The following is a 25,154-nucleotide window of genomic DNA, read 5'->3' as shown; positions in this document are numbered from 1 at the left end:
TCCTATTTTTGTTCACGTATATCAAACATAAAAATAAATCTGCACGTATTTACCAGGTATTAAAAAATGTATAGTACACAGAACACCACGTGCAATCCATTTTACAGGCATTTTTTTTTTTGCTTGTTATACCCGTGCCACACGGGCACATAAAATGGCATTCAGGAGTTAAGGCCTTAAGTTCCCGAATGACATTTTTTTCGGCAGAGCTGCCACACGACCAAATTTAATGACATTTGACCCGATGATGTCGATGACAGCGTCTTCTGAAGTGCGCAATATTAGGGTATAAATTTATAAAATAGATATGCATTTACAAGGTTAAACTGCCGTAATAAACAGTGAAATATAAAACTAAGCATACTATGGCACAGTTAGTTTGAGTTTCTTGCTTTTTTTTTAGAATCGGCCATAGCAACTGTGGCCAATGTATGTCAAATCCGAAGCCCAGAGACAAAATGGCGCCTGCCGCAGCGAGACCGATGCAACGCCGACCTGAGGAAGTTCGTCGAGCAAAACTTCTGACAGCTGCGTTGATATGCCTCCGCGCGAAAGATCGCGCACAACATCGCAGGCTGCAAGAGCAAAGAGAAGCTCTAAGACGTCAGATCCGCGACGTAGAGCTTCAGATGTTTTCGAACACCTTCAACGTGGTTGCCGTCGCTACCATTTTGAGCGCAACAGCCAGAGCTCGATGGCGCTTTCCTCGCAGCCAGCGGTGGTTTGAGGACACCTTGCCTAATTTGGGAGAAGCGCACTTCAAGAAGTGTTTCCGCGTTTCTCCAGCCACGTTCAGGTACATCGTGGAGTCTTGTCGCAGTGACCTGCAACGTGTAGATACAGTAATGACCGAGGCCATTTCTGTAGAGAAGAGAGTCGCCGTCGCGCTCTACCGCTTGTGTTCAACTGCGGAAGACAGAACGATTTCAGAGTTATTTTCTCTTGGCCGTTCTACAGTGAACAAAATATACAAGGAGTTTTGTGAAGCTGTTCTGCGAAACCTCGAGGAAGCCTGGATCAAGATGCCTGCACCCGCAGATATTGAGGACCACATGAGGGAGTTCTTTGCTATGACCGAGTTCCCACAAGGCGTTGGTGCGCTTGACGGATGTCATTTTCCGGTGTCACCACCGAAAGAACATGCTTCAGATTACCACAACTACAAGGGGTGGTGAGTTGAGATTTTTTAGACTATGCCCTCATACTTTCAAAGCAATAACTTCTCTCAGCGGTTGTTTACTATTGCATAGTTTCTTGACTATGTAGAATTTGGTTTCTTTGAAGTGCGAACATATTTTCGAATGCTTGGATTTTTTTTGCATTTGATCGCTGTTTGAACATTCATTTTGTTCTTCCTGCAGGTACAGTATGATCCTGCTGGCAGTGGTCGACCACCGGTACCGGTTTTGCTATACCAATGTCGGCTCTCCTGGGCGGTGCCATGACGCATTTGTTTACGGCAGGTCGGCGCTTCGGAAGCTAGTTGAAAGTGATGCATTTCAACATCCAACAGCTGCCATCGAAGGTGTTCATGTACCTCCTATTATTTTATGCGATCAAGCGTTTTCCCTGACCTGTAACCTTCAGAAGCCGTACGCAAATGCATTGCCCAACACGCCTGAATATGCATTTAATTACAACTTGTCAAAATCAAGAAGAATTGTAGAAAATGCTTTCGGCCGAATGAAAGCCAGATTTCGCTTTGTAATGAAGCGCATGGAGTGCAGTCTTGATACTGCCAGATTGGTAATAAGGGCGTGTTGTGTTTTGCACAATGTATGCGAGAGTTTTAAAGAAAGAGTAGAACAGCAGTGGGAGCAAGAAGTAGCTATGTGGGATGCCACCCATGAACAGCCTTCTCACAGCTCGGAATCATGTGCCAGTAATGGCCAAGCTGTAAGGGTGGCACTCGCACAGCACTTTTTTTCAAAAAGCCAGCAGCCCGCCCATCTAGGCTAGACCGGCTTTTAGGACACTTGACTTGTATCTGCATAGGCAGCCATTTATAGCACATCTTTATTGCTTTTTCTTAAATTTCCTTAGATGTACAAACACAGATTTGAAACAGAACTGCTTGTTAGCCTAGTTGGTGCTTGCTAAAAGACTGTTTTTGCCGCAATTGAACACACACGCATTGGTTCGTGTATTGCGCCGCTGCGGTGCAACATATTCTTATCTAGTGTTGGCCGCCTGCTCCAAGAGGCTTTGAAACGGGACAGCACTTTAAACATCTTAAAAGTTTTTAGATACATGGACGACTTTTTAATCCTTTTTAACAGACAAGGCTCATTGAAGCGCTGCGATGATATTTTAAACATGTTTATGGACAATGGTAAAAGGCTTTCGTTTACGCATGAAGTACCACAGCGTAACACCCTGCAATATTTAGATTTAAATCCTTTCATGACGGACAAGCTTGCTGGCAATATTTCCCACGTGCCAAGGAAGGGTTGCTGCTGTATAATTCATGCCATTCCAAAATTGTCAAGCGTGGAATTGCTATGCTCTGCCTAGAGTCTGCCCTCGAAAAATCGTGTACACACACGATGCAGGCCTCGTTCAATAATCAGATTAAGCGACTCGTTGGTGACCTCAGTCACCGAAAGTCTTTTACGGAAGGTTTAAGGTACCAGCGCCACAAGGGAGAAAGAAAGAGCCAGAGCCGCGAGACCTGCAGTGATTCCTTACGTTCCTCAGTTATGTTATGTTCCTTAGATTCCTTAGTTATGTTATGTTGATGTTATAACCTCAAGAAGGTGGCAAGCAGGTATGGTGTACCCATTGCCTTTTCTGCCCCCGTCAAACTGGGTCGACTCTGTTCGAAAAACACACACGAGGAGACCGGTTTGCAAGGCTGTGGCAAGAAGCATAGCACGTCCTACGAGAGATGCGCTACAGGCGGAGTGTATGAAATTCCCCTTCAGTGCGGCTAGTCCTATATAGGACAGACTGGACGCTGCACAAATGAACGAGCCAGGGAACACGAACTAAATCTAATGAAAGATGGCGTGGCACATTTGCCATCCGCTCACATGCTGTTTGAAATCTACTTCTGCCAAGACCCTAATCTCAGAAAACCATGGTTTGCACATTTGCCTGCGCACTGCAAGGCCTGCATGTGCAAACCACGGTTTCCTGAGATAATGATTCCTGGCAGAAGCAGAGTTCAAACAGCATGTGAGCTGATGGAAGCTTACTATATAAAAGAGAAAGGTGCAAATTGCATTAGCGATGCATCTATTGTGCTCTATAAATCGGAAACTAGATTGTTTGACCACTGTTAAAAGTGCCGCCCGTGTTGTCTTTATCCGTCTTCCTTTTATGCCTGTTCAATTGCTGCAAAAAACATGTCTTTTAACAGATTTAAAAGTCTGTACATGACTGGTTCTATTTTAACGAAGTGGTCAGGTCATACCATTGCTTCCGCTACGTTGTACATGAACACAGTATGTTGTTTTGGCCTCCTTTGTTGTAAAAGCAAATAAAGGATTTCCCGTTTTGTGCAGAATACTTTGGCAAGGCTGTCGGGCAAACTTCCATTCCTTTTTGGCTGTAATTTGATTTCAGCCACCACTGTGCATACCTCGCAATTGCAGAACTTGTATGCACAAGAGCTTGTTGTAGGCAATTATGAAACCACATATTCTTATAGGAACGTGTGAACTCCTGTACTGATGTTTTATTTTTGAACATGTCAATTTCATTGCATGTAACATTTGCATTGTCTTTCATTCTGGGTCATGCGACTATTGAATGTACTGCTTCATTGTGAGAGGTCATGACTGACAAGTGAAATAAACAAAATTCAGTGGCTTTAACTATGCACTTTATTGACCTAATAAACATTTTCTGCAACACCTTCGGGCCGCGGAGGTATTAAAATACAAAGGTGGAGGTATAAAAAACAAAGCACACACACAGAATATTTCAATGGGAAAAAAAATCTTTCAACACATCAATTAGTTGTGTGTCCCGCTTTGCTGCTTCTTCTTGCAACTTGAGCTGCTTTTTATAGAGTTCAAGCTCCTGCATTTTTAAGTCGTACCAGCTTGTTCGAAACTTCTTTTGTTCCTGGACGACTTCCCCCAGCACGCCGTCCCTACATCTTTTTTTTTGGCCTGCAGCAGATCTGGGAGGGGTACAGCGGCTGGGGGTGGGCTGGTTGGAGCATGTCTGCTCTGTGGACAGCTGGCCAACCCTATCATCCATCTCTGTTGGCACTGCCTCATAGAGAATGCATGATGGTGGGGTGTTTTCATCATTCCCTGGCGGTTCTAGGCTGTCTGATGGAGTGCTATATGTCCATATCTCGCATGGCTCCTCACATGGCTCCCCTGTTTCCATGCTTCGAACAATCTGTAAAAAGGTTGCAAAAGCATTGCTGACATGAAGAGATCCAATCACAGATACTGAATGTATACTTTATGGTCGTAAGAACCCAGCTGCCACTTTGAACAGTTCGATTCAATTCAACCTAGGGTGTTGAAAGATCCGTGCATGCTTACCTCGGAGACTGTGGGCTCTCCACAGCTGCTTTCCACCGCGAGACTGGCATCATTAGCAGGCAATGTTCCTAAGAACTTGTGAATTTTCCAGTAAAATTTCCACGGAACGCCTCCGGAACCTGTTGTGCGGTTCTTCGTGTGCCATCTAGTATGTAAAAAAATGAAAAAAACATTCATAAAAAATGACAGAAGCCGTAAAACATGCATGTGCACACTGACATTGCAAAATTTTAGCTATCATAGGGCATTATATGGGCGCTGACGCTTTCGAACTATTCATTGAAAACAGCGGACGCACACGACAAAAGTTTCGTGACTAGGTCGCTTGCATTACATGCGCATTACCGAAACCCATTGCGCTGACGGGAACATAACTGCACTACTGTTGCCCACATAATAGACGAGCACTGTTTTCATTTCGCTGCTTCAGAACACTCCGAACACAAGTCCGAATTCGTTGCTGCTCTAAGAACATATTTGGTAGTATTTCATATCCGCCGTGTAGACGTGTACGGGCTTTCCGAAATATTTACTGTTTCCCTGAATGCACCACATTTCAGCGAACATCCCCTGAACAGGCTACATCCTCCTCGCATAGACGCACACACACCTGTGCCTCGTGCATTACGCAACTCCCATTGCTACATAAGCGTGGAAGAACAAGACACATACCTGTATTTGTTCCGCAGGTTTTCCATTTTAGAATGCACTTGCGCTCGCGTCTTCACAATGCCGCAGCTCGCCAACGCGGTCGTAATCGCTTGGTATATTTTTCCATTTCTCTTCTGGCCGCGAAGACCGCCCAGGTTCTCCTCCCACAGCCTTATCAGCACATCTGTCTCCTCGTCAGTCCAAGCGGCGCGGGAAACGGGACGTTCCATTTTAATTTGTCACGTGGAGTCCGTAAACACAGAGTTCACAGAGGACTGCACGTGAACGGCGTGCGAATGACGAAAGGCCCCCGTGCGCCCGTGCCACAACAAAAACAACCCATCCTCACGTGACTCGTTTGCTTCACAGGTTGCCAACCCTTTATGCAGCTTCGCTAGCTGCAACGATCCTTGCGTTCTCAAAGATTGCTTACAATAAATCAAAAGGTTTCTTCTCGTAAAAGTGCTGATTGTACTTGAAAGCTATGTATAAATATTGTATTACAGGTTTGAACGTTTCAAATACGTTACTTACACTAAGAAATGCGTACTCTCGACGCCGTGGCTTGCGAAGCTATGGCGTGGAGAGTACGCATTTTTCAGTCGAATGAGTTCTGGCGAACGCATTAAATAACAAATGGCATTAAGGCGAATGACATTTGATTTGCTCGTGTGGCACCACGCAAATGACATTAAACATTAAGGCATTAGGAAGTTAATGTCATTTTCTGTGCGGGTCCAATGGGAATTATGAGGAGATGGGTACATGGTTTACAAACAATCAAAAAACATTCAAACCTATGAGGACAACAATAATAGGCAGAAATAGCAGCAAATAAAATAAAAAGAAAGAACAGACAAATTCAAGTCATTTCAAAAGATGATCGGTTACAGCGGTTTTGAATGGTTATGCATTATTATAACATCAATAGAACAGTAACGTAACCTTAGAATTCCTTTACTTTATTAGAATGAAAAATGTTACCTAAAACTTACCCTTAAAAATTACGCTGCCATCATCGCTAGAATAAAAAAACAAGTGTCCTTAGCTATCGCCGAAGAGACACGTACGAAGGCGATCGCTTTGTAAAGCCTACTCTCACCCTAATCCTCCTTCATCCACCCTAATCCTCCGTAATTAATACAGCTTGATCCCTCTAATTCAGCCTAATCCCTCTTAATCCCATCACAATTATCAATAATTAAATTTGCGAATCATTTAGCATCTCTTATATACGGCTGGACATGCTTTGGTTCGTTTCTGGCCTTCCTTGGATCGTGTGATATGTTCTGTACCTCGCAACATGGCCTTAGAAAATGGAGATCAATGCATTTGCCTTAAAAATTACGTTTTCCAGCATAGAAACACATCAGGTTCCCACCTCGAAACCCAGCTGAGCACACGCTTTTCATGCAAGCGACAAGCACTAGAGAAGCCTGTTGTAATCAAAACAAACCCTGATTTATAAATCAGCTGCCCACATTTGAAATGTGCTGCTGCTACAGCTTAATAAAAACAAAAAGCGCAGCAGCCCGCTTGCCGATGCTGCGGAAACACGGCGGGCTACGAAGATCGGATTGTGCCGCGGCACCCACCTGCACTGCAGCGCCCCTAGCGGCAGCCGCCGGCATTCATTGCATTTGGTGCCACCCGGGAGGCCGCGGACGGCACACTAGCCAGTATATTCTAGGCACTATAGTGAAAGCTAGTGAAAGAGAGAGTTGGATGAATCAGCCGCCACTCGTGTAAATGCGTGTGAAACGGTTTCGTATTTCGTACTCTCAGGTCGGTCTCTCTTTCTCTGCGCATTTGTACACCTTGCACTTCCAAAAACAATAACGCAACAATTAATATATTTATGTTTAGTAATTAACTTTTTTATTGGATTTTATTTATCTAGACTCATTTTGTTGTTCGTCATGCAAGGTGATTTTTGCGTCTTTGCTAAGATGTTATAATTCTATAATGCAATGTCAGTTTGTAATTTAATATTTAAAGGCGGTTGTTGCGTCTTACTAAACACAAAAACAAAAATGTTCTTGCTCAATCTTTTATTTATTTTTAAATAACATCCAATTTGTGGCGTTCTCTATAAATCAGTGTAAATGCAATATGACCGGTAGGAGCCCTCCTGAGTGAAGAGAATTGCGAGTTCAAGATGGCGGAGTATCTGGCTTCGATTTTCGGCACTGAAAAAGATAAGTAAGTTACTAATTTTATGCCCTTGCTTGCCTGCTTTGCAAGCACAGCTCGCCTTTTTTAACCAAGCAACACGCCAGTGTCCATGCTTAGTGATACTGTTGTTATTTATTGGAGAACATAGGCAAACAAACTGTCTACGTTTCAGCAATGCCTCTGTTCATGGCTTCATCTAGCACTTTCATTTTTCTTGACGGTAATGCTCGCAAATCTGCACAGCATTATGAATATTTACTTTTTTTGCATTTGTTAAAAAGCACAATGGGTCGCGCTCTAGTTTGCTTACCGCATTGTTTGCTCATGACAGTATATCGCCTACTGTGTATATGCTCGTTGCGTGAATAAACCTACTTGTCGCTTTCGTTAACTTGTTCGACGCTTTCTTTTTGTAGAGTCAACTGCTCCTTCTACTTCAAGATTGGAGCCTGTCGTCATGGCGACAGATGTTCGAGGATTCACAACAAACCTACATTTAGTCAGGTAAGTTTCCTACACTGTCGCGGATGCCGGTGACGCACCGCCTTTGCGAATCAAGCGCGGAGGCACTCGGTTTATCGACGGCTAATCTTCTCCTTTGTCGCAGACTGTTCTGCTGCAAAACCTGTACCACAATCCTCAGAACTCGGCGCAGACAGCTGATGGATCTCATTGTAAGTGTCATTTACTCTACAAATACATCGCAAGGCGCTTTGCGTATTTAACTAAACAGCCTGGGCCAGTCGGCACGCACCCGCCATAAATGCAGGCGCCTCGGTGACGTCAGTGCAGTCGTTGTGCACTTCGATACCGTTTCACTATCGCTTACTGAAATGGGATGTGGTAGTGTATGCATCTTTCATAAAATGTAAATTCTAATGATTCTTGCACTTTCCAACGCATGTTGTATGTCTTGCTTCCGTGGGTTTTGAAAATGAGAATATGCTGGCTGTGTAACACAGTTGCAGCCAGCCTTACACCCTTGCAATATCTTAATAGTGAGCGAGTGTCGACCGCATGGCATGCAAGCACCTTATAATGGTGAGATTGGCGGCGGTATGCACAAGTGTGCAAATGCACAGCTCGAATGCTGTCTGCTACGCACGTGCCTTGCCTTTTGTTATATGCGAGGCCCCATTGCACACCACCACAAATAGCCAGGCCACGTAGCTACAGGTATTTGCAGTCACCGCTTCTTCCTCTTTATTTATTAAGACAATATGTCACACGTGCTCATGAACTTCCTTTTTCTATCTTGATATCCTGGCATATACATGGGTTCCAGTAATACAAAGAAGAAAAAAATAACAGCATTGTACAGATAATCCTAGCAGGGCTTGTGTCCTCCCGATGTGAACACTGTAACAGATAATGCTCACACTGGAGTGTGCTTTCTGTGCTTGTGCTTGCTGTTGCAACTGTAAGGTGACATGCTGCACAATTGACGCTATAAATGTGCCTAGCTGTTTGCGTTCACATATTCAGAAAGAGTGGTTTGGATCGGAGACAAACGGGTATAGCTGATATTCTAACTGACGTTAAGAGGAAAAAATAGAGCTGGGGAGGTCACGTAATGTGGAGGTTATATAATTGGTAAACCATTAGGGTTATAGTATAGGTGCTAAGAGGAAGGAAGTGCAGTCTAGCAGAGGACTAGGTGAGGCAATGAAATTGGGAAATTCCACTCTTCCTCGATTGCTTGCCCGGCCTCCTGGTTACATGTGTAAAACACAGTGGCATAGTGCTGCACTGGCCGCCGTGGCAGCATCATATTAAAGCCACATGGGCTGCAGCAGTACCCTATGGCGGGAAGTGACTGCACTAGGTGGGAACTGGAAAAAGGAAGCGATGAGCAATAGAAACCTGTCTCGAACCCGGTGGCATGTTCTGGACAAGGCTGCTCACCTTTGTACATGAATACAATATACAGGAGGGATCATCTGTAATTTTCAAGGTATTAATACAAAGCATGTTGACATTACACCATGTTAAGTTGGAATTTACGTCGCATCCAAAAAAATGTGAAGTGGTCAGTGTTAAAAAAAAAGCAGTTTAGTATGCATGTATGGTAATGTAGCGCTTTGAAACACAGTGATGTTAGCACTCATGGCTGAGAGTAGACATTCAAAGTAGGAGCAACCCAAACTTGGGTTTCTAGTAGCAAATGCATTTTACTGTACATGTTAATTCATTGCCTCAAGTTCACCAAAAGAGATGCTCCAAATTAATAAACTCAAAGGACTTTATTACATCAATGAAAATTGGTACATAAAATGGTGCAGCAAGTTTGTAAGTGCGAGCTGTGTGCAGTACTCTTAATGAAATTCAAGTTGGCATGGCGAAAGGATCTTAAATTTCAAGGTGTGTACTGTTAAGTAAGCTTCATTTAGTTTCCAGTAAACATGCGGGATTGAGGCAGTATACGTGTGAGCAAATAAGCGCCCACTCATGGTAGAACATTTCCCGACTTGCAATTCTGAGTATTAGAAAAAAAAACGTGATCCCTTCTTGCTTCTTAGTCTATATTAGGTTGAAGATTGTTTCGCGTCAAATTTTCTGCAAATAGTGTTTCACGCCAACACGTTTGTTTCATTCCAGTGGCCAACATGACTGAAGAAGAAATGCAAGAGCACTTTGACAACTTTTTTGAAGATGTCTTTGTTGAGCTGGAAGACAAGGTATGCCATATTCTGTGGCGTGCATTTCCATTCATTTTTGGTGGTTGTGTTGCTTTTGTAAATTTGAACTGAAAAGTGCTCGTGCTCAAACTGTGAGCCTATGCTTGGACTAGCTGTCGAAGGTTCCTTCAATATATGATCTGCTGCCTAGTCATAATTTAAAGAATAGAAAAACAAGGGAAGCTCAGAAAGAAGACTATTTACAACTATGATCAGTAGTGCTCACATATACATGATACAAAAGCAAAGAACTGTCCATATTAAAGTTCTTGCTCTGTGTATACATAAGTGCGTTCTGCCGATTACTGGTGCTGCTTGTTTTTTACTATTTGGTGCTCTGGCCTTCATTTTATTTATTTGTTTGTCGTTACAGTATGGAGAGATTGAAGAGATGAATGTGTGTGATAACCTTGGTGACCATCTTGTGGGCAACGTTTATGTCAAGGTGAGTGAAGTCTGTTTATTGTGTCTGTGTAGTCCAATCAAACCTATTTACAACAAATCGCAGAATGCACAAAAGTTAGTCATGAAATATCCCTTATCTCAATATACAGTTAAACCTCAATTTAACAAAGTATATTCAACTTTTTATCACTTCTTGTCCATAGAACACTATGTATTTTGAACTTCAATATAATGTTCATTTATGCACTAGTTCAGTATAACGACATTCACTGTTGCTGCGGTGGTATGCTGAGGCAATAAATGGAAATTGCCACAGACGCAGATGATCACTATGAGCCACTGTCAAAGAACGCCATCAGCCGTGCCAGCTGAGTGGACACAAAAGTGTCGCAGGCTTTGCTTCACACCGCCGACGCGATAATATTGTCGACACAGCATGAGACCATATCTCTGGTCGCCAACTCTCAAGTTCAAGAAAATGAAATTCTTTTTTTTTTTCCATTTTCCAGATAATCAGAAAATGTGAATGCCCCTTCCATGCAAGGTGATTGTGGTTACAGCTTAAAAATCCAAATTTATATAAAGTCGCTGACCGATTTTCCGGACCTGGCAGGGCCTGAAAAATATTTGGAAAGATAGAACAGTCCTAAAAACTCGCTCAGCCAAAAATATAAAATTTATTAGGTTTAGAGCGGCTTAAAAAACTCTAATGACGCCGTGCCTCATACTATGTTTCGAGGTGATCAGATCCCGCATTAAGTGATTATGACGATAGGGCTGACCGAAAAAAGGAAACAAAAAAAAGTGCCGTCCCCTAGAGCATTTCTTCAGCAAAGGAGCAGCGGGCATGGCCTCCGTTACTGGAGGATGTCGTGTGTTCTCTATTGAAAGCACGCACGTCCCAATCTGGGAGGCTAGAGAGTGGGCCACTAGAAGCCAAGCCAGCAGAAAATCCAACATGGTGGCTTGTTACGAGCGATTTAGTATGGTGCCTAGAATATACTGGCTAATGTGCCGAAAACATGTACTCACATGGTCACCACGGTGATGCCTTCTCCCAGCCACCGCGCGGCGGTGCTGCCAATCCCTAAGGTGTAAAGCCTGTGAACTAAGGTGCAGCTGCGTGCATTTGCAGCATAGGCCTATACGGTAGCACAGGTGCACTGCGTGTTTCACCGCAAAAACTGTCTTTCTGCTTGCCTTGGCAGCCCTTTGTCTAAATGCTTTACTGGTGGGAGACATAAACTTACCGGCCTAGCCCTATGAAAAAAATACTGAACCCAACAGCACTACAAAGCCCGCGAAACTTGAACACCTACTACCACTAGGCTACTACCACCGGGCTGTCGTTAAATAAGATTACATTTGGAGCATTCACCGAAAGACACAACTTGAAACAAACACTGAAGGTTTGTTTACATGTTGATCACAATAAGTCATTGTGGATGAACGTGCCTTAGGGCAATTTGGATTGCGGTCCAGTCACTGCAATCATGCTTGTCAATCACGGGTGTAGCGCACACAGTCCTTGCTGATTGAACTCAATCACTTGTATCCTGGCTACCGTTGTTAATGGCCAGTGGCATTTAATTCTTAATGGCATGAGTGACGCTGGTATTATAAAAGCATTTTTTTTTCTTTTAGGACATTATGCGTTTTGTTCGCTTTCTTGTTAAATACCAAGGGATCTCAGTGCTGCAGTCCAGTGATGAAGATAGCAATATGGGTCTCATATTCTGGATAGGTATATCGACGTGTTGATCGATGTAACACTGCGCTTGCCAATTCAAAATGTTAATATATCAGTAAGTAGATACTAAATAGTGTAGCATACTATACGCAAAAAGAAAGCAAGGACATCTTTGCTCTTTCCCAACGTGTCACTGTCTTCGATGACCGTATCTGGTAATTAACACAAGTCAGAATAAGACTCATTATTCATGCATTTTATTTAGAAGGCACAACCTGCGTTACGTAGAAATATTGCTTGTGCGTCTACCTCAACTTGCATTTCCTTTTGTGAGACTGAAGCAAACGAAAACACCAATTATATATATACACGGCAATTTTTTACTTACAAAGTCTGCAATATAGAACAAAAACTGTCCAAGATGCCAAAGTAATAATAATAAACATACCCTCTCAGCGAGCATATTGATGATGCCATTCACCATAATTCTGTAAGTTCTTTCTATGCAAATCTCCTAAAAGTGCTTCTCACAGACAACACGTTGGAGTCAACTTGCATTCCCGCTTTTGATTATCTGCTACAATTCTGCAAGCTGTGCTGGGTCCGACGGCACGCTGAACATAGGTACCTTGTCCGGGTTCCACCGGTAGCCACTGCGACTCTGAAACCTGGTTCCTTATTCTATGCCCTGGCACAGGGGCACGAAAGATGTTTTCTCCGTGCCCTGATGCTTCGCATAACTTGAAGTTCAGCGCAAGCGACCACATACAACAGCAGAAGGGGACAAAAAGACAGCGCTGTCTCTTCAACCCCTTCTGTTGTTCTATGTGCTCTCTTGTGCCCAACCTCACATTATGCAGTGCCAACTAAACTAGCCCATCAGTCTGTTCTTTTGATGCTTTGCGTTTAGCATGATTAATAGAAGCAACTTCCACTCACGTGAGCCCAAGTTGCACCACATAATACTGGAGAATACTGCACACTTGAATGGAACGCTTCGCACGGGGCAAATGGCAATGCACGGCTAACTGCAGTGCCCCTGGCAGTCAAAGTTGGAAAGCAGCCCTCCTGAAAGCAGTTGAAAGCAGCAGTTGAAAGCAGCACCTCCTCCCATTGGGAGAGCCCTCCGGTCGCCACACTAGCGAGTATATTCTTGGCACTGTAGATTTAGTTTGGAAAATCTAACTTTGGAGCCTAAATTCATCCGAAAAACCGGTCGTAAAAAGGCATTAGCTCTGTGGGAACCTTGACGGTCATTTATGAAGTCTGGAATATCCATCAAGACTAAATTTTTGGAGTCTGAAAAATCTGTTGGCGATTGTATACAGTGCCAGTTTTACCTACTTTGTTATACCAAGGTATAATTGTATTTGACACAGTGCATTATGGATTTTCGTTCATATGTTGTGTGCTCATTATCTGTGGGCTCATCAGAATAGAAAATCCAGGGAAAAGTGCCCAAGTAATTACTCAAAATAAACCCGCATGTTTATCGTGCAATGATTGCTGTTAAGTGCACCCACTATAGTGGCAACGATATCATGCTACTAACCTTTCGAGGGTCAGACGTAAATATAAGGCACCATCTGTATGGTTGAGAAACGGCAATTTTTCGTATCTGTTGCCCAGCAAGTGCTGCCACTCTGTGGGGATACAACAAATATATGTATATATATATTTTTTTCGCTCCGTAGTCTCTTCGTTAATTCAAAGCCATCCTTATGCTGGCGTTTCAGCAACCACTTTCATGGGCGTGCGGTGGTTAGTGTTGGTTTCATCTTGCAGGCTGTTTCCGTTCTTTGCGCTCACGCAAACTGATGTCTGTCTCGTTTCTAATCTCTGAAAGGGTCAGTGCTAGATGCTTGCTCGTTTATAGCTAACGATTTCACTGTATACTTATGATGCTGCCATGCTTATGTTTCTTTTCTCAAGGCTCGCGAAACTGATTGCCTCTTGTTGGCATTGCGATGAAAGATTATTACGACTTTCCAACCCTTTTGGTTTTTCTGACGGGCGCACAACCATAGTTTTCTTGCATGCGCTCACGTACACAGTTCGACTATGCTGTGAATGTGCGTGCTAGTTTTTCTTCTGCAATTGCGTCAAGTGGTGATTCCTCCGATGCGGTCTGCTGCCCAAGTGCCTAATCAGACTATATCTATTTAAGCATGTCTATCTTTTTATTCTTATTATAAATATTTATGCAAGCCAATCTGTATTCATAAATACACAATGCATGTTTATCTACAGAAAATATTTTTTGTCACAATAATGCCTACTCTAAAAAAATTGTAGTAAAATGTGTGTGAAGATCTTAAATCTGCAATAAAAAATATTGAACCCGATGTGTTGCATTTGGCAAAGAGAAATTGACCCTCAAAGGGCTAAGCTCTTCAGTGAAACCACTCTGGCAACTTCAAAAATAGGTTATTGTTGCACTAGTCAAAGCTTCTGCTTTCCCTATTTGCCTAGTTTCGCAGGGAAGAAGATGCTGAGAAGGCTGTGGCAGACCTGAACAATCGGTGGTTTGCTGGTCACCCAATCTATTCAGAGCTGTCACCAGTCACTGACTTTCGTGAGGCCTGCTGTCGCCAGTATGAGATGGGGTAAGTGACCTGTTACATGCTGAGCTCGCTTACAACAAACTGTAAAATGTGCAGTGTTTTTACATACTCAGGGCTCCTTATAGCTGAGCTCGTACATAATGACCTTAGTAATTGTTTGTTGTATGCTTGTTTGTCTATAAGAATGTCAAAATGAGAAATCAGAATGCGCACACTTGCAGGTTTTCCCCTGTTCTCACATCTCATAATATTGAAAGATTGATGGCGCTATACTTTTGGCTGCAGTTAAGAGGTGTCGTGAAAATTTTAAAGTTGGTACTGTAATCTCATCTTAGCAAATAAACTTGCAGAAACATCTAGTGCTGCCAAAAATAGAGATAGCTCACTGCACCTTGCACTTCCTTGCTTTCGTTTAACTCTTTCGTGGATTACTATTTTTTAGAAAAACTGTAACATAGCAGCGGCAGCGTAGCTGCCGTCATGTAAGAAAGGAGACGTTGACGACCCAGTGGTTAGCCGAGAACAACGCACAGGTGTTTAATGCACGTATATATAAAGCAAAAGGGGAAAGGGAAAAGGAGGAGCTAACATAGAAAAAGAACTTGGCGCCTGCGCATTGACAGCGCGCACATGACGCGGCGGTTTGCTACCATATTTTACAACATTTCTTCCCTCTTAAAAACGCTGCACTGGTTTGCGGGATCTTGTGGAGCGTCGAACAGGTTGCATGGGTACTTGGTCTGCCCCGGATGCCACGAGTGGTGGAACAGGTATCTGGTGGTCCAGGTCTCGAAACGCTTCTTGGGGTGAAGATTCTCCCGCGTCTTCGGGGCTCGCGGATGGCTCTTGGCAGAGTGGCGGTGCGCTCTGAGTACGGTCTCTGCTGATCAAGCCTGGGTCGGTTCCTGGTGGTTCATCTGGAGACGATTCAGTGCGGGTGCGCACTTGGTCGATGTGACGCCGCACGATTGCTTGAGGAGTCTCCACTGTGATCATCCGTCCTCCCGATGTCTCTGTTACCCGTCCTGGTATCCATTTACCATTTGACCCGTAGTTGCGGACATGTACACTACAGTCCGTTGGAGGCAACCACTCGTCGTTTTCCTTTTTAGAATTAGACACAGTCGCCGCAGGGAAGCAGGTGTCCAGGCGCGATCGTATCTGGTACCCCAGCAGCATTTCCAATGGCGACTTTCCGGTTTTCTGGGGAGTCCTTCTGTAATTAAGCAAAAAACGTGTAAGGTTATGCTCCAGCTTTCCGCGTCGCATCTTCCGGAGACCATCCTTGATTGTCCGTACTGCCCTCTCCGCCACTCCGTTTGATTGCGGGTGATAGGGTGCGGTTCTTAGGTGTGTAACGTTGTTCCTGTCAGCAAACGTTGCAAATTCCTGGCTGGTGAACTGAGTTCCATTGTCGGATACGAGGGTTCTTGGTACCCCGAAATGGCTAAATATATCCCGTAGGCAGTCAATGGTGGTTGTCGAAGTAGCCTGGTTCAGCGGCACTGCTTCTATCCACTTAGTGTGGGAATATACTACCACGAGAACCATTTTACCTTCTATTGGTCCTGCAAAGTCGACGTGAACCCGCGACCATCTCTCCTGCGTTTGAGGCCAACTTAACGGCGGGGCCGCTGGTGGCATAGGCAAATTGGCAATGCAGTTCTCGCATTGAGCTGCCGTGCGCTCTACTTCGCGGTCTATTCCTGGCCACCAAAACAAGGACCGCGCAACTGTTTTCATTGCCGAGGACCCCTGATGCGTTTCATGCAATAATTGTAGCAAGCGCTTACGCGCTGCGACAGGTATGACGACACGGTGTCCCCAATAGACGAGATCGTGTGCCAGAGATAGCTCTAACTTGCGATCAGCAAAGGGAGCCAAGGAAGGGTCAAGTCGTTCTGCGCCTTTCGGCCACCCGTGTAACACGTTTTGCTTTACGCGAGCTAAGGTTGAGTCATTGGCGGTCAGCTCCTTCAGCTCACGTGTTGTGACTATCCCTTCATCCAGACTTTTCAAACAAAATACGTACTCTTCATGGTCAGGTTCCGTGACGAGATCGGAGCCCTGCAGAGGCAGTCTGCTCAGTGCATCCGCATTCAGTAGCAGCCTTCCCGGAGCATATTCGAGCTTGTAACGGTAGCCTCCCAGGTAGAGGGCCCAGCGTTGGATGCGAGCTGCAGCCATGGCAGGCGTCTGGCGGTCGGGCCTCAGCAGTCCTAGAAGTGGCTGGTGGTCGCTAACGAGAATGAACTCTCGACCTAAAAGGTAATCCCGGAACTTAGTCACCCCAAAAACAAGTGCCAGTGCTTCACGTTCTAATTAAGAATAATTTCTTTCGGCTTTTGTCAGGGTTCGGGAACGGAACCCGACTGGTCTGTTGGTGCTTCCAATTGTGTGAAAAAGAACAGCGCCTATACCACGAGCGGATGCGTCACATTCCAACTTCAGTTTCCTCGATGGATCAAAATGCACAAGTACCTCGGCGTCCTTAAGATGCTGCTTTGCCTTCCGAAATGCAGATTCCTGTGATAACTTCCACTGCCAGCGTGCGTTTTTTTCTAGCAACTGGTACAATGGGAACAGTGTATCGGACATATTCGGCAAAAACTTTGAATAGAACGAGATCATACCAAGGAACGAACGCAGCTCACTTAGGTTTTGGGGACTAGGGGCATTCATGATAGCATCTACATTTTTCTCAGTTGGGTGAAGGCCGGTACGATCAATACGATGCCCAAGATAAGAGACAGATGGCTGGCTAAATTTACACTTATCGTATCTGAGCTTCACACCGTGTTCTCTGAACCGTTCTAACACCATTTGCAATCGAGCTCCGCAGTCTTCAACCCTTTCCGCGACTAGAACGTCATCCAAGTAAGCCTGAACGCCAGGTAACCCAGATAGTATGGTATCAAGTTTTCTTTGGAAAATTGCGGGAGCCGAGGAAATGCCGAACGGTAGCCTATTGTAACAAAACAGGCCTTTGTGAGTGTTGATAACGCAAAGCTTCCGAGAGTCCTCGTCCAAAAGCACCTGGTTATAAGCATCCCGCAAGTCGAGCGTACTGAACAACTGGCCTCCTCCTAATGACGCAAAGATATCTTGAATTACCGGAAGTGGGTACTGCTCCGTGGCGCAAGCAGGATTTAGAGTAGCTTTAAAATCACCGCAAATTCTGACCGACCCATCTTTCTTCAGAACGGATACAATGGGCGTTGCCCAATTCGAATGCTTGACTGGCGATATTACACCCAGCGACACTAACCGGTCAAGTTCTTGCGATACCTTGTCACGTAGAGCATATGGAATAGGTCTCGCCTTACAGAATTTGGGAACAGCGTCGCCCTTCAGCAGGAGGCTGGCTGGTGGTCCCTTGATCAACCCCAAGGTTTCTGAGAAAACGTCCTGGTATGTGTCGCAGATGGCATGGATCCTGTGACAGTCCACTTGATCCGCCGTGGCCTCGCCTTCACCCGTCACTTGTAGTACCGGAACGCCCGCTTGTTCCAGGAGCATTAGCAGATCTCGGCCGCACAGGCTTGGTCCGGGGCAGTCTAGCACTACAAGGGCACAGTTAACGGAAATATCGCGGTATTTCACACAAAGTTGAAGCTCGCCCACCACCGGTAATCTTTCATTGTAGCAGGATAGCTTCACGTGTGAAGGTTTCAAGCTTGGCCAGCATTTGTGATGTTTATCAAAAAGCTGTCGCGATATTACGCACACCGGGGAACCAGTATCTACTTCCATGGATAAATCCACGCCTCCCCAACTAAACGTACGCCTAATTGGTGGCTGAAGAGCATTCTTTCGTGCTGACGCCAACGTCCAGATATGCGCACTATCGCTGTTGTCCTCTTCTGAAACGGCCTCTTCCACCGCCAAGGCTTTCGCGTGATGGACTCTCCGATTGCTGGGAACACCGTTACCATTGCGGCTGCGACACATTTTTGCCAAGTGACCCCTCTGACCACAAGAGTAACATAGGGCTTTAGCCCATCGACAGCTGTTGCTGTCGTGTCTAAAACTGCCACACCTTCCGCACTCCAGTCGCCCTGCGCTTTCCGTGCTTGATCTCGATTGTAGCTTGCGATGCGCTTCCACTTTAAGCACAGGCGGTACGTCTACGGACATTGTCCTGGCGTCTTTTTCGGCAGTTTCAGCGGCTATTGCTATCGACTCTGCTTCCTCCAGCGTTAATTCCTTCTTTGACAGAAGTTGCTTTTGCACGGCCTTTGAACGCATGCCACAGACAATTCTGTCACGAAGTAGCCTGCTCAGCGAGTCGCCAAAATTACAATTGTCTGCTATGCGCCGAATTGCAACGAAAAAATCATGAATGGATTCATTCTCCTGCTGACAGCGGTTGAAAAACTGGAAACTTTCAGCGATTTCGTTGCGTTTTGGGTCATAGTGGTCATTTAACACCCTGACTACTTCGTCATAGCATAGGGCATTGGGCTTTGCCGGTGCTATCCTTCCCATTAGGATTTGGATCGTCGACGTGCTAAGTGCAGCCACTAGAAGTGCCCTCTTCTTAGTAGAATCCGAAATGGCATTAGCTTCAAAATACGCTTCCACTTTGATGAGGTAAGGCTTCCACTTATCTGCGACGTCGTCGAAGTTCGGAAGCATGTGGGAGGCCATCGTGGTCAGCGGTACGGCTGTCTGCGGGTACTTAGCGTCGGGTTCTACCTTGACTGCGTGGGTGTCTTCCTGGCTCGTCGCCACTGTAACATAGCAGCGGCAGCGTAGCTGCCGTCATGTAAGAAAGGAGACGTTGACGACCCAGTGGTTAGCCGAGAACAACGCACAGGTGTTTAATGCACGTATATATAAAGCAAAAGGGGAAAGGGAAAAGGAGGAGCAACATAGAAAAAGAACTTGGCGCCTGCGCATTGACAGCGCGCACATGACGCGGCGGTTTGCTACCATATTTTACAACAAAAACAATATTGTTGCCACATACCATGCTTTAGCATAAAGTTTGCATTAATTATTTGTCAAAATATAATTGGTGTTTCTAAAGACCTAAGTTGCAAGGCAGAAAGCTTTAACAGATAATAGACAAAACTTTGTGAAACCTTTACTGTAATGTTCCAAGAACACTTTTCTATTAAAAAGACTAGCACTCATTTATTTCGATACAATTGCAAAAAGGTTTTAAAAATTGTGAAGATGCCCAGTTCCTTATATAGGCCAAGTGGAAGACGTTTTTGAATGCGCTTCAGAGGAATAAAGCTGCTCAGGGTTGGAACTTAAGCTTACCAGCGGACAGCCGCCGATTTCTTCTTCCAGTCATCACTATGCAGCACTGCAAGATTGTGAATCCAGCAACGTAATGTTGGTCTTTTGACTTACTGCTGGAGCTCTGATCACAAAGTTTCTGTGTTGATGTGCCGTAATCATGAGCGGTGTGCTTTCTTTCGAATACAATGAAGGCAAAGGCCATGCAAACTGTCGCCACACTGCACACGCTTCAGTTTACCACAAGTTGCGCCTAAAATCACAATTCTGCCACAGAAACAAAATTAAAACTGATTCTGAAAGCCCTTTTCCTGGACTACCAGCTGGGTAGTGATATGTATCAGAGCGCAGCTCTTAGGCGCTTGTTCCTGCCGCAAGCATCAGCGTCACCAGCACAGCAAAGAATGAAAGTGAACGCAGAACGCAGCAGGAAATGAAAGATGCCGACAGCAAATAGTGAGGAGGGAAGCGGAGGAGGGCATGGCAATAGTGGGAGAAGAAAAGTGTAGTGCCACGCAAGAAGGGTATTTGCAGCAACAATGGCTACGAGATGCACCAGAGTAGCGCACGCCGTCTGTGTGGAAACAAAGTGCTGCATGAGCAGATGTCTGTCTGCAGCAGCTGCTGTTAACCTCACCCACGCGCCACCTCTCGCGATCTCCCAATTAGCGAGGCAGTCACGCCACACGTTGATCCATTTACAACGTGGCGCATGAGACAGATTGTCCGCACCAACCAATATGTTGCGAAATGAAAACACCTATACAGCTGCGCTCAAATTTCGCATTAGGGAGTATTGTAAATGTTTGTGAATTTTTTTTAAGACAGCTTGAACATGCTGAAATCGGCACTTAAAATCATAGATCACTGGTGATCAATTTGAATATGCATGGCAATGGAAGAGTTAATCACTGCACATGCTTGGTTGAAGGTAGACGCAGGTAGCTTTCATAAAACAATGTCACACATGAAACAAGGGACACTGCATATTGTACTAGGGCAAATGGCATGATGTGACATCGCAACTGCAGCCCTCTAACAGGCATAGTGCAAGACTCGTGAACACGGCTCTGCTCAACACATGCAGTTCATTTTGTGGGGCATCGAAGCAGCTGGCACAGTTCTGTGTTACACTCTTAAAGACTCTACTCTCTTCGAGGTGCAATTTTGTCACAGAAAAATCAGTATCAGTAATGTGCACCTTTCTTTCCTTTTGACAATCAATATTTACTATTTTCTGGTCAGGAACAAACACCTTGCGCCTCTCATCATTTGTTTGCATTCCTGACAGCAAAGTAGCATGCATGCAGCATCGGGAAAGAAGGCATGATTGATAATGATTTAATGTGTGGCAAATTGCACCTTAAACAGTGTATGATTTTTAAAAGTGCAGCATGGCCACTTCATTACTGCACCTTGTGTTGAATCCTGAGAAAACTCAGGTTCTTTGGATTTTCTTTCTCAAGCATTCAGCAGTATTGATGACAACTGCTGACAACATAATTTCAAGTCATGGGAAGAACCCTCAACAGTTGTCACTTTGAAAGTCGGTATGTAATGTAAGCCACAGCCATCTTCAGCCCTCAGCCACAAGGTTGGTGCGGCCCATTTGTTGAGCTTATGTATCAGTGAAAGTGCACCTATGCATATAAGCCGTATGAGAACTGGAGCCAGTCTCTGGCATTCCCCTGGTTAGATCGAGATCACAAATGCCATTGCGGCCATGGTGACTACATTTCAATAGAGGTGAAATGCGAAAATGCTTGTGTACTTAGATTTAAGCACACATTAAAGAACCCTAAGTGGTCAAAATTAATCTGGAGTCTCCCATTACTGGGTGCCTTGTAATAACATTGTGCTTCTGTCGCATAAAACCCCAGAACTTGTTATTATTATTGCTATTATTATAGTCAGTGGCAAGTCAAGAATGCAGGAGAGGCTCCTTTCAGGCAAGTGTGCAGCACACGCCATTTATCCCTCAACACTTCGAGAAATAGTTCCGTTGCAAATACCGTCAGCACAAAGAGGAGGAGCTGTAGCTGTTCAGCAGCAGTGGGCACACCAGGTCATGTACCACATTTACAAGGAGACCAAATCACTCAGTGGTGGAACAGCTGCGCCAGTTGCGCCAAACTACGCCGAGCAAACCTTTGGGCCATCCTGGACCAAAACGACAGTTTAGTGGAAAATTTCACTGAGCCTGCACCAAAGCATGCATAAAAGCGAAACCCTCCTTTCATCGATGCTTCGCAGCTAGCAAAGCCAGCAGCATGCTATCATCAATATATAAGGAAGCAGACCGGTATCCGTCCAAGGAGTTTTTCACTCTATATTGAGAAACTATGGGCTCATCAGAGTTGTCTGGTTAGTCATTCGTGCATTTTTCTGACGGATGTACAATGTAGTGCCGCTGTACCATCTTGCTGGCACTTTATTTCGGTCTTCATCGTACCTGTGTGGCACCGCGGAGTTTGCCGAAGGAGGATGTCATATTCTAGGATTAACAGTAAACTTTCTCAATGTTAATGGGTGATAGCGGAGCTTTGCAAAAGAGCCACTGAGATCATAATCGTCCATGGTGCATAATTAAAGGGCACTAAAGGCAAATATTAAGTCAAGCTAAAGTGATATATTAGTGCTCGAGAATCTCTAAGACATCAATATTATTGTGAACAGAGCCTTAATAGTCGAGGAATTGAAGTAAATACAGGACATTAGAGACACTCCCGGGACATTCATGTGCTTACCTAATGATGAAAGCACTCAGTTGAATTCTGTCACTAGTACTCAACCACTCATTGCACAAAACATCCTTGTATTATATTATAATACGAAATAATATGCTACTTGTCCAGTTCTATTTCATTTTTAGAAAGAACTCATTGAAATTACCCTTGATAATGACGTGGGCTGTCGGGAGGTTTCGTTTTTACTCGACTCCGCACCGCCCACGCTTTCGCGTTTCAGTAGTTTCGTAACCGTGTAGCGCTGCGTTGTGCTGGTTTTTCTGGCTTGCGAAACTCGCACAAATTTGAAGTAGCAGAGAATTCAACTTCCATGTGATGTTGCGGGATGCCCGAAGGGTCTGCGCCGCTTGACCAAAAAGCAGCTGCAGCGGCGAATCCACCGCTCCGTCTTGGCTTGGTACCGCCGCCTGTTGGGCGCTGTTTTACTCACCGACGGCAGCAAAGGGTGCTGATGGCGTATGCAACGTCACCACTCCCCCGTTTGGGTGGCAGGAGACTTGAATTTCAAAAAAGGTATTCGGACGCTTCAGATGCAATTTTCTCATAAACTAAGTCTTTTATTGGCACGAAACAAGCGTTGCAAGGTTTCTGGGATGGTATTTAAACAGTCCACATCGACTTAGTATTTGCGCTTAGTGTCCCTTTAAGAATGGCATTAGCAAATGTGGTACATGGTGAGAGCCGCCACTTCGATGGGTGCCACCATGTACGTTGGTGCAATGCTTTTGCATCGAGTTTGTGTTGCTGTTCTATTTCAGTGAAATAGCGTCGCTGACGCACACACAAAACTATTTGCATCTCACCCAGTGTGCAGTGGCGCTGACTCTATATTTTGCGGCCGCTTTTTGAAAATTCCCTAATGTGCATAGCATGACATGAGTATATTGCATGATGTCATGTTCAGTGTAGGCGCGTGCACTCAATCAGTCTTGTGGTGAGCCTTTGCCCACAAGCCATGACTTTCGCACTGTTTTGCATCCTAAATAATAAACACGCATTTGTTGATGATCTGTCTGTGGTGCTTTCTCTGCACCATATCAACGAACCCGGCAGTAGCACCCTTTGTGCATTGCGATGTGGAGTAGCGTCGAGTCCTTTCCTGACCACGCTTGTAGGGTAAGCCTCGCACAAACCCATCTCCACAACATATTGACTCTATCAATGAATATTTCCACGGTATTTGGTAAGCACACGTGCATTGGACTGTGTGCCAAAAGTCCTCGCTACTGCACCAAACCAGCTTTTTGCCTGCACCAGGACCAGCGCCGAAAGGTGAACTGGCTGTTCCACCACTGAATCGCCAAGTTTAGGGTCAAATAAGAGAGGACAAACAGGTTGCTTGTACTGTTCATTTGTTATATGTTTGAAAAGGGAGTAAGAAGAAGGATTACATTTACCTCGGGTGCAACTACTTCCTCGCTGACAACTCTTCCTTCCACCCCATTAGCTTTGTGTGGGTGCAAGCACCACTGCCAAGATTTACCAGGAAGTGCTGGATCGACCGGTTGATCCATTCCCTTCATAGATTTGCTACTCACTTCTGACACAAAATAAGCTCTGCAGCAGAGCTAGAACTTGTTCCGTGCTACAAGGAAGCACCCAAGACAGTGAAGACGGGGAGATGTATGCATGTACTATAAGGAAGGAGCAGAAAACCTGGACAACAGATTTACTGGCACATGTTCCCTTTTGAGGGTTGCTTGCCGCTACATTCTTAGCCTGCCACTGACTGTAGCTCAGTGTCAAGCCAAAGACAAGGAGGGCTCATCACTTGCTGAGGCAGCCAGTTTCTGGCAGGAATTGAAAGCAGGCAGGTTTCAGAGGTTGCAATACGCATTCCAAACATATTGTTATAAACTTTGTTATAGGTAGGTTTCACTGCACATGCTTAGGTGGCTGACACGGTCAAGCTGATAGAATAGGCTGGTTTGGCCCTGTTTTCTGCAGTTATGCCTTGTCTGTTTTCCATATAAAGCTGTCGTCCCAAGCCCCTTGTCTTCATTGTGCCTAGCAGTGAAGTGACAGATGAATCACTGCAAATTTTCAGCTGTAGCTTTTATTGTATGCTTTTTATTGCAAGCTGGTAGCCTCTGGGGACAGAACTTGAGGCTGGTTGAATGTAGTCTGCTGTGTCATCTTGTACGTCAGCATGTGTGAAGCGCAGTGGCTGTTCGTGTTGCATTGTGTATACTTTCTTTTTGTGTATAGCTGCTTTGCACAGAAAACATAACCAAGGTCACATTTAATGACTCTGGCAAAGGCTGTATTGGCTAGTAGTGTATTGTCTAGGATCGGGGCTGTGTCGGAAGATTGTCTTGAGCGTATACAGGGTGTTTCACTTAACTTTAGCCAGAGTTCAAAAATATGCCAATGCACTGTAAGACCACGCAAACAAATGCATGTTGCTCACTTTTGTATGTAGTGGTCACACTGTATGTTGTATTTTGCTGAATTGGATAATTAGTCAAGATTAGTTGACCAACTTCACA

The 25,154-nt window shown here is 44.8% G+C and overlaps 2 protein-coding genes and 1 long non-coding RNA gene across 4 annotated transcripts in view; 2 read left to right on the top strand and 1 right to left on the bottom strand.

Moving 5' to 3' along the window:
• Positions 1 to 168: 168 nt before the first annotated feature.
• LOC135898380 (uncharacterized) lies at positions 169 to 3,818 on the top strand. The gene is made up of 2 exons (XR_010563316.2): positions 169 to 1,171; positions 1,362 to 3,818. It is a non-coding gene; the product is annotated as an uncharacterized lncRNA (long non-coding RNA).
• Positions 3,805 to 5,614, bottom strand: LOC135898379 (myb/SANT-like DNA-binding domain-containing protein 1). The gene is made up of 3 exons (XM_065427270.2): positions 5,178 to 5,614; positions 4,506 to 4,650; positions 3,805 to 4,356 (listed from the first exon to the last, which is right to left on the bottom strand). Exons 1-3 carry the CDS (start codon positions 5,384 to 5,386, stop codon positions 3,928 to 3,930), a joined length of 783 nt encoding a protein of 260 aa, XP_065283342.1. The 5' UTR covers positions 5,387 to 5,614; the 3' UTR covers positions 3,805 to 3,927.
• Positions 5,615 to 7,238: 1,624 nt separating this feature from the next.
• The window catches only part of U2af38 (U2 small nuclear riboprotein auxiliary factor 38), a 29,935-nt gene continuing 12,019 nt past the window's right edge, over positions 7,239 to 25,154 (top strand). For both annotated transcript variants that reach the window (XM_065427272.1, XM_065427271.1), the window contains exons 1-6: positions 7,239 to 7,358; positions 7,748 to 7,835; positions 7,939 to 8,005; positions 9,930 to 10,009; positions 10,383 to 10,454; positions 14,577 to 14,710. In XM_065427272.1, the coding sequence (XP_065283344.1) occupies positions 7,315 to 7,358; positions 7,748 to 7,835; positions 7,939 to 8,005; positions 9,930 to 10,009; positions 10,383 to 10,454; positions 14,577 to 14,710 (485 nt within the window). In that variant the 5' untranslated portion in view covers positions 7,239 to 7,314. The remainder of the gene's footprint in view (positions 7,359 to 7,747; positions 7,836 to 7,938; positions 8,006 to 9,929; positions 10,010 to 10,382; positions 10,455 to 14,576; positions 14,711 to 25,154) is intronic.

The sequence above is a fragment of the Dermacentor albipictus genome, chromosome 4 (genome assembly GCF_038994185.2).
Source record: "Dermacentor albipictus isolate Rhodes 1998 colony chromosome 4, USDA_Dalb.pri_finalv2, whole genome shotgun sequence".
NCBI lineage: Eukaryota > Metazoa > Arthropoda > Arachnida > Ixodida > Ixodidae > Dermacentor > Dermacentor albipictus.
Note: the sequence above shows the minus strand (reverse complement) of the source record. Positions and strands in the feature narration are given on the sequence as shown.

Coding starts and splice junctions, on each gene's coding strand:
- LOC135898379 (XM_065427270.2), bottom strand. CDS start 5,386: ATGGAACGTCCCGTTTCCCGCGCCGCTTGGACTGACGAGGAGACAGAT. Junction 4,651..5,177: donor AACCTGCGGAACAAATACAG/GTATGTGTCTTG, acceptor TTTACATACTAG/ATGGCACACGAAGAACCGCA. Junction 4,357..4,505: donor GAGAGCCCACAGTCTCCGAG/GTAAGCATGCAC, acceptor ACCTTTTTACAG/ATTGTTCGAAGCATGGAAAC.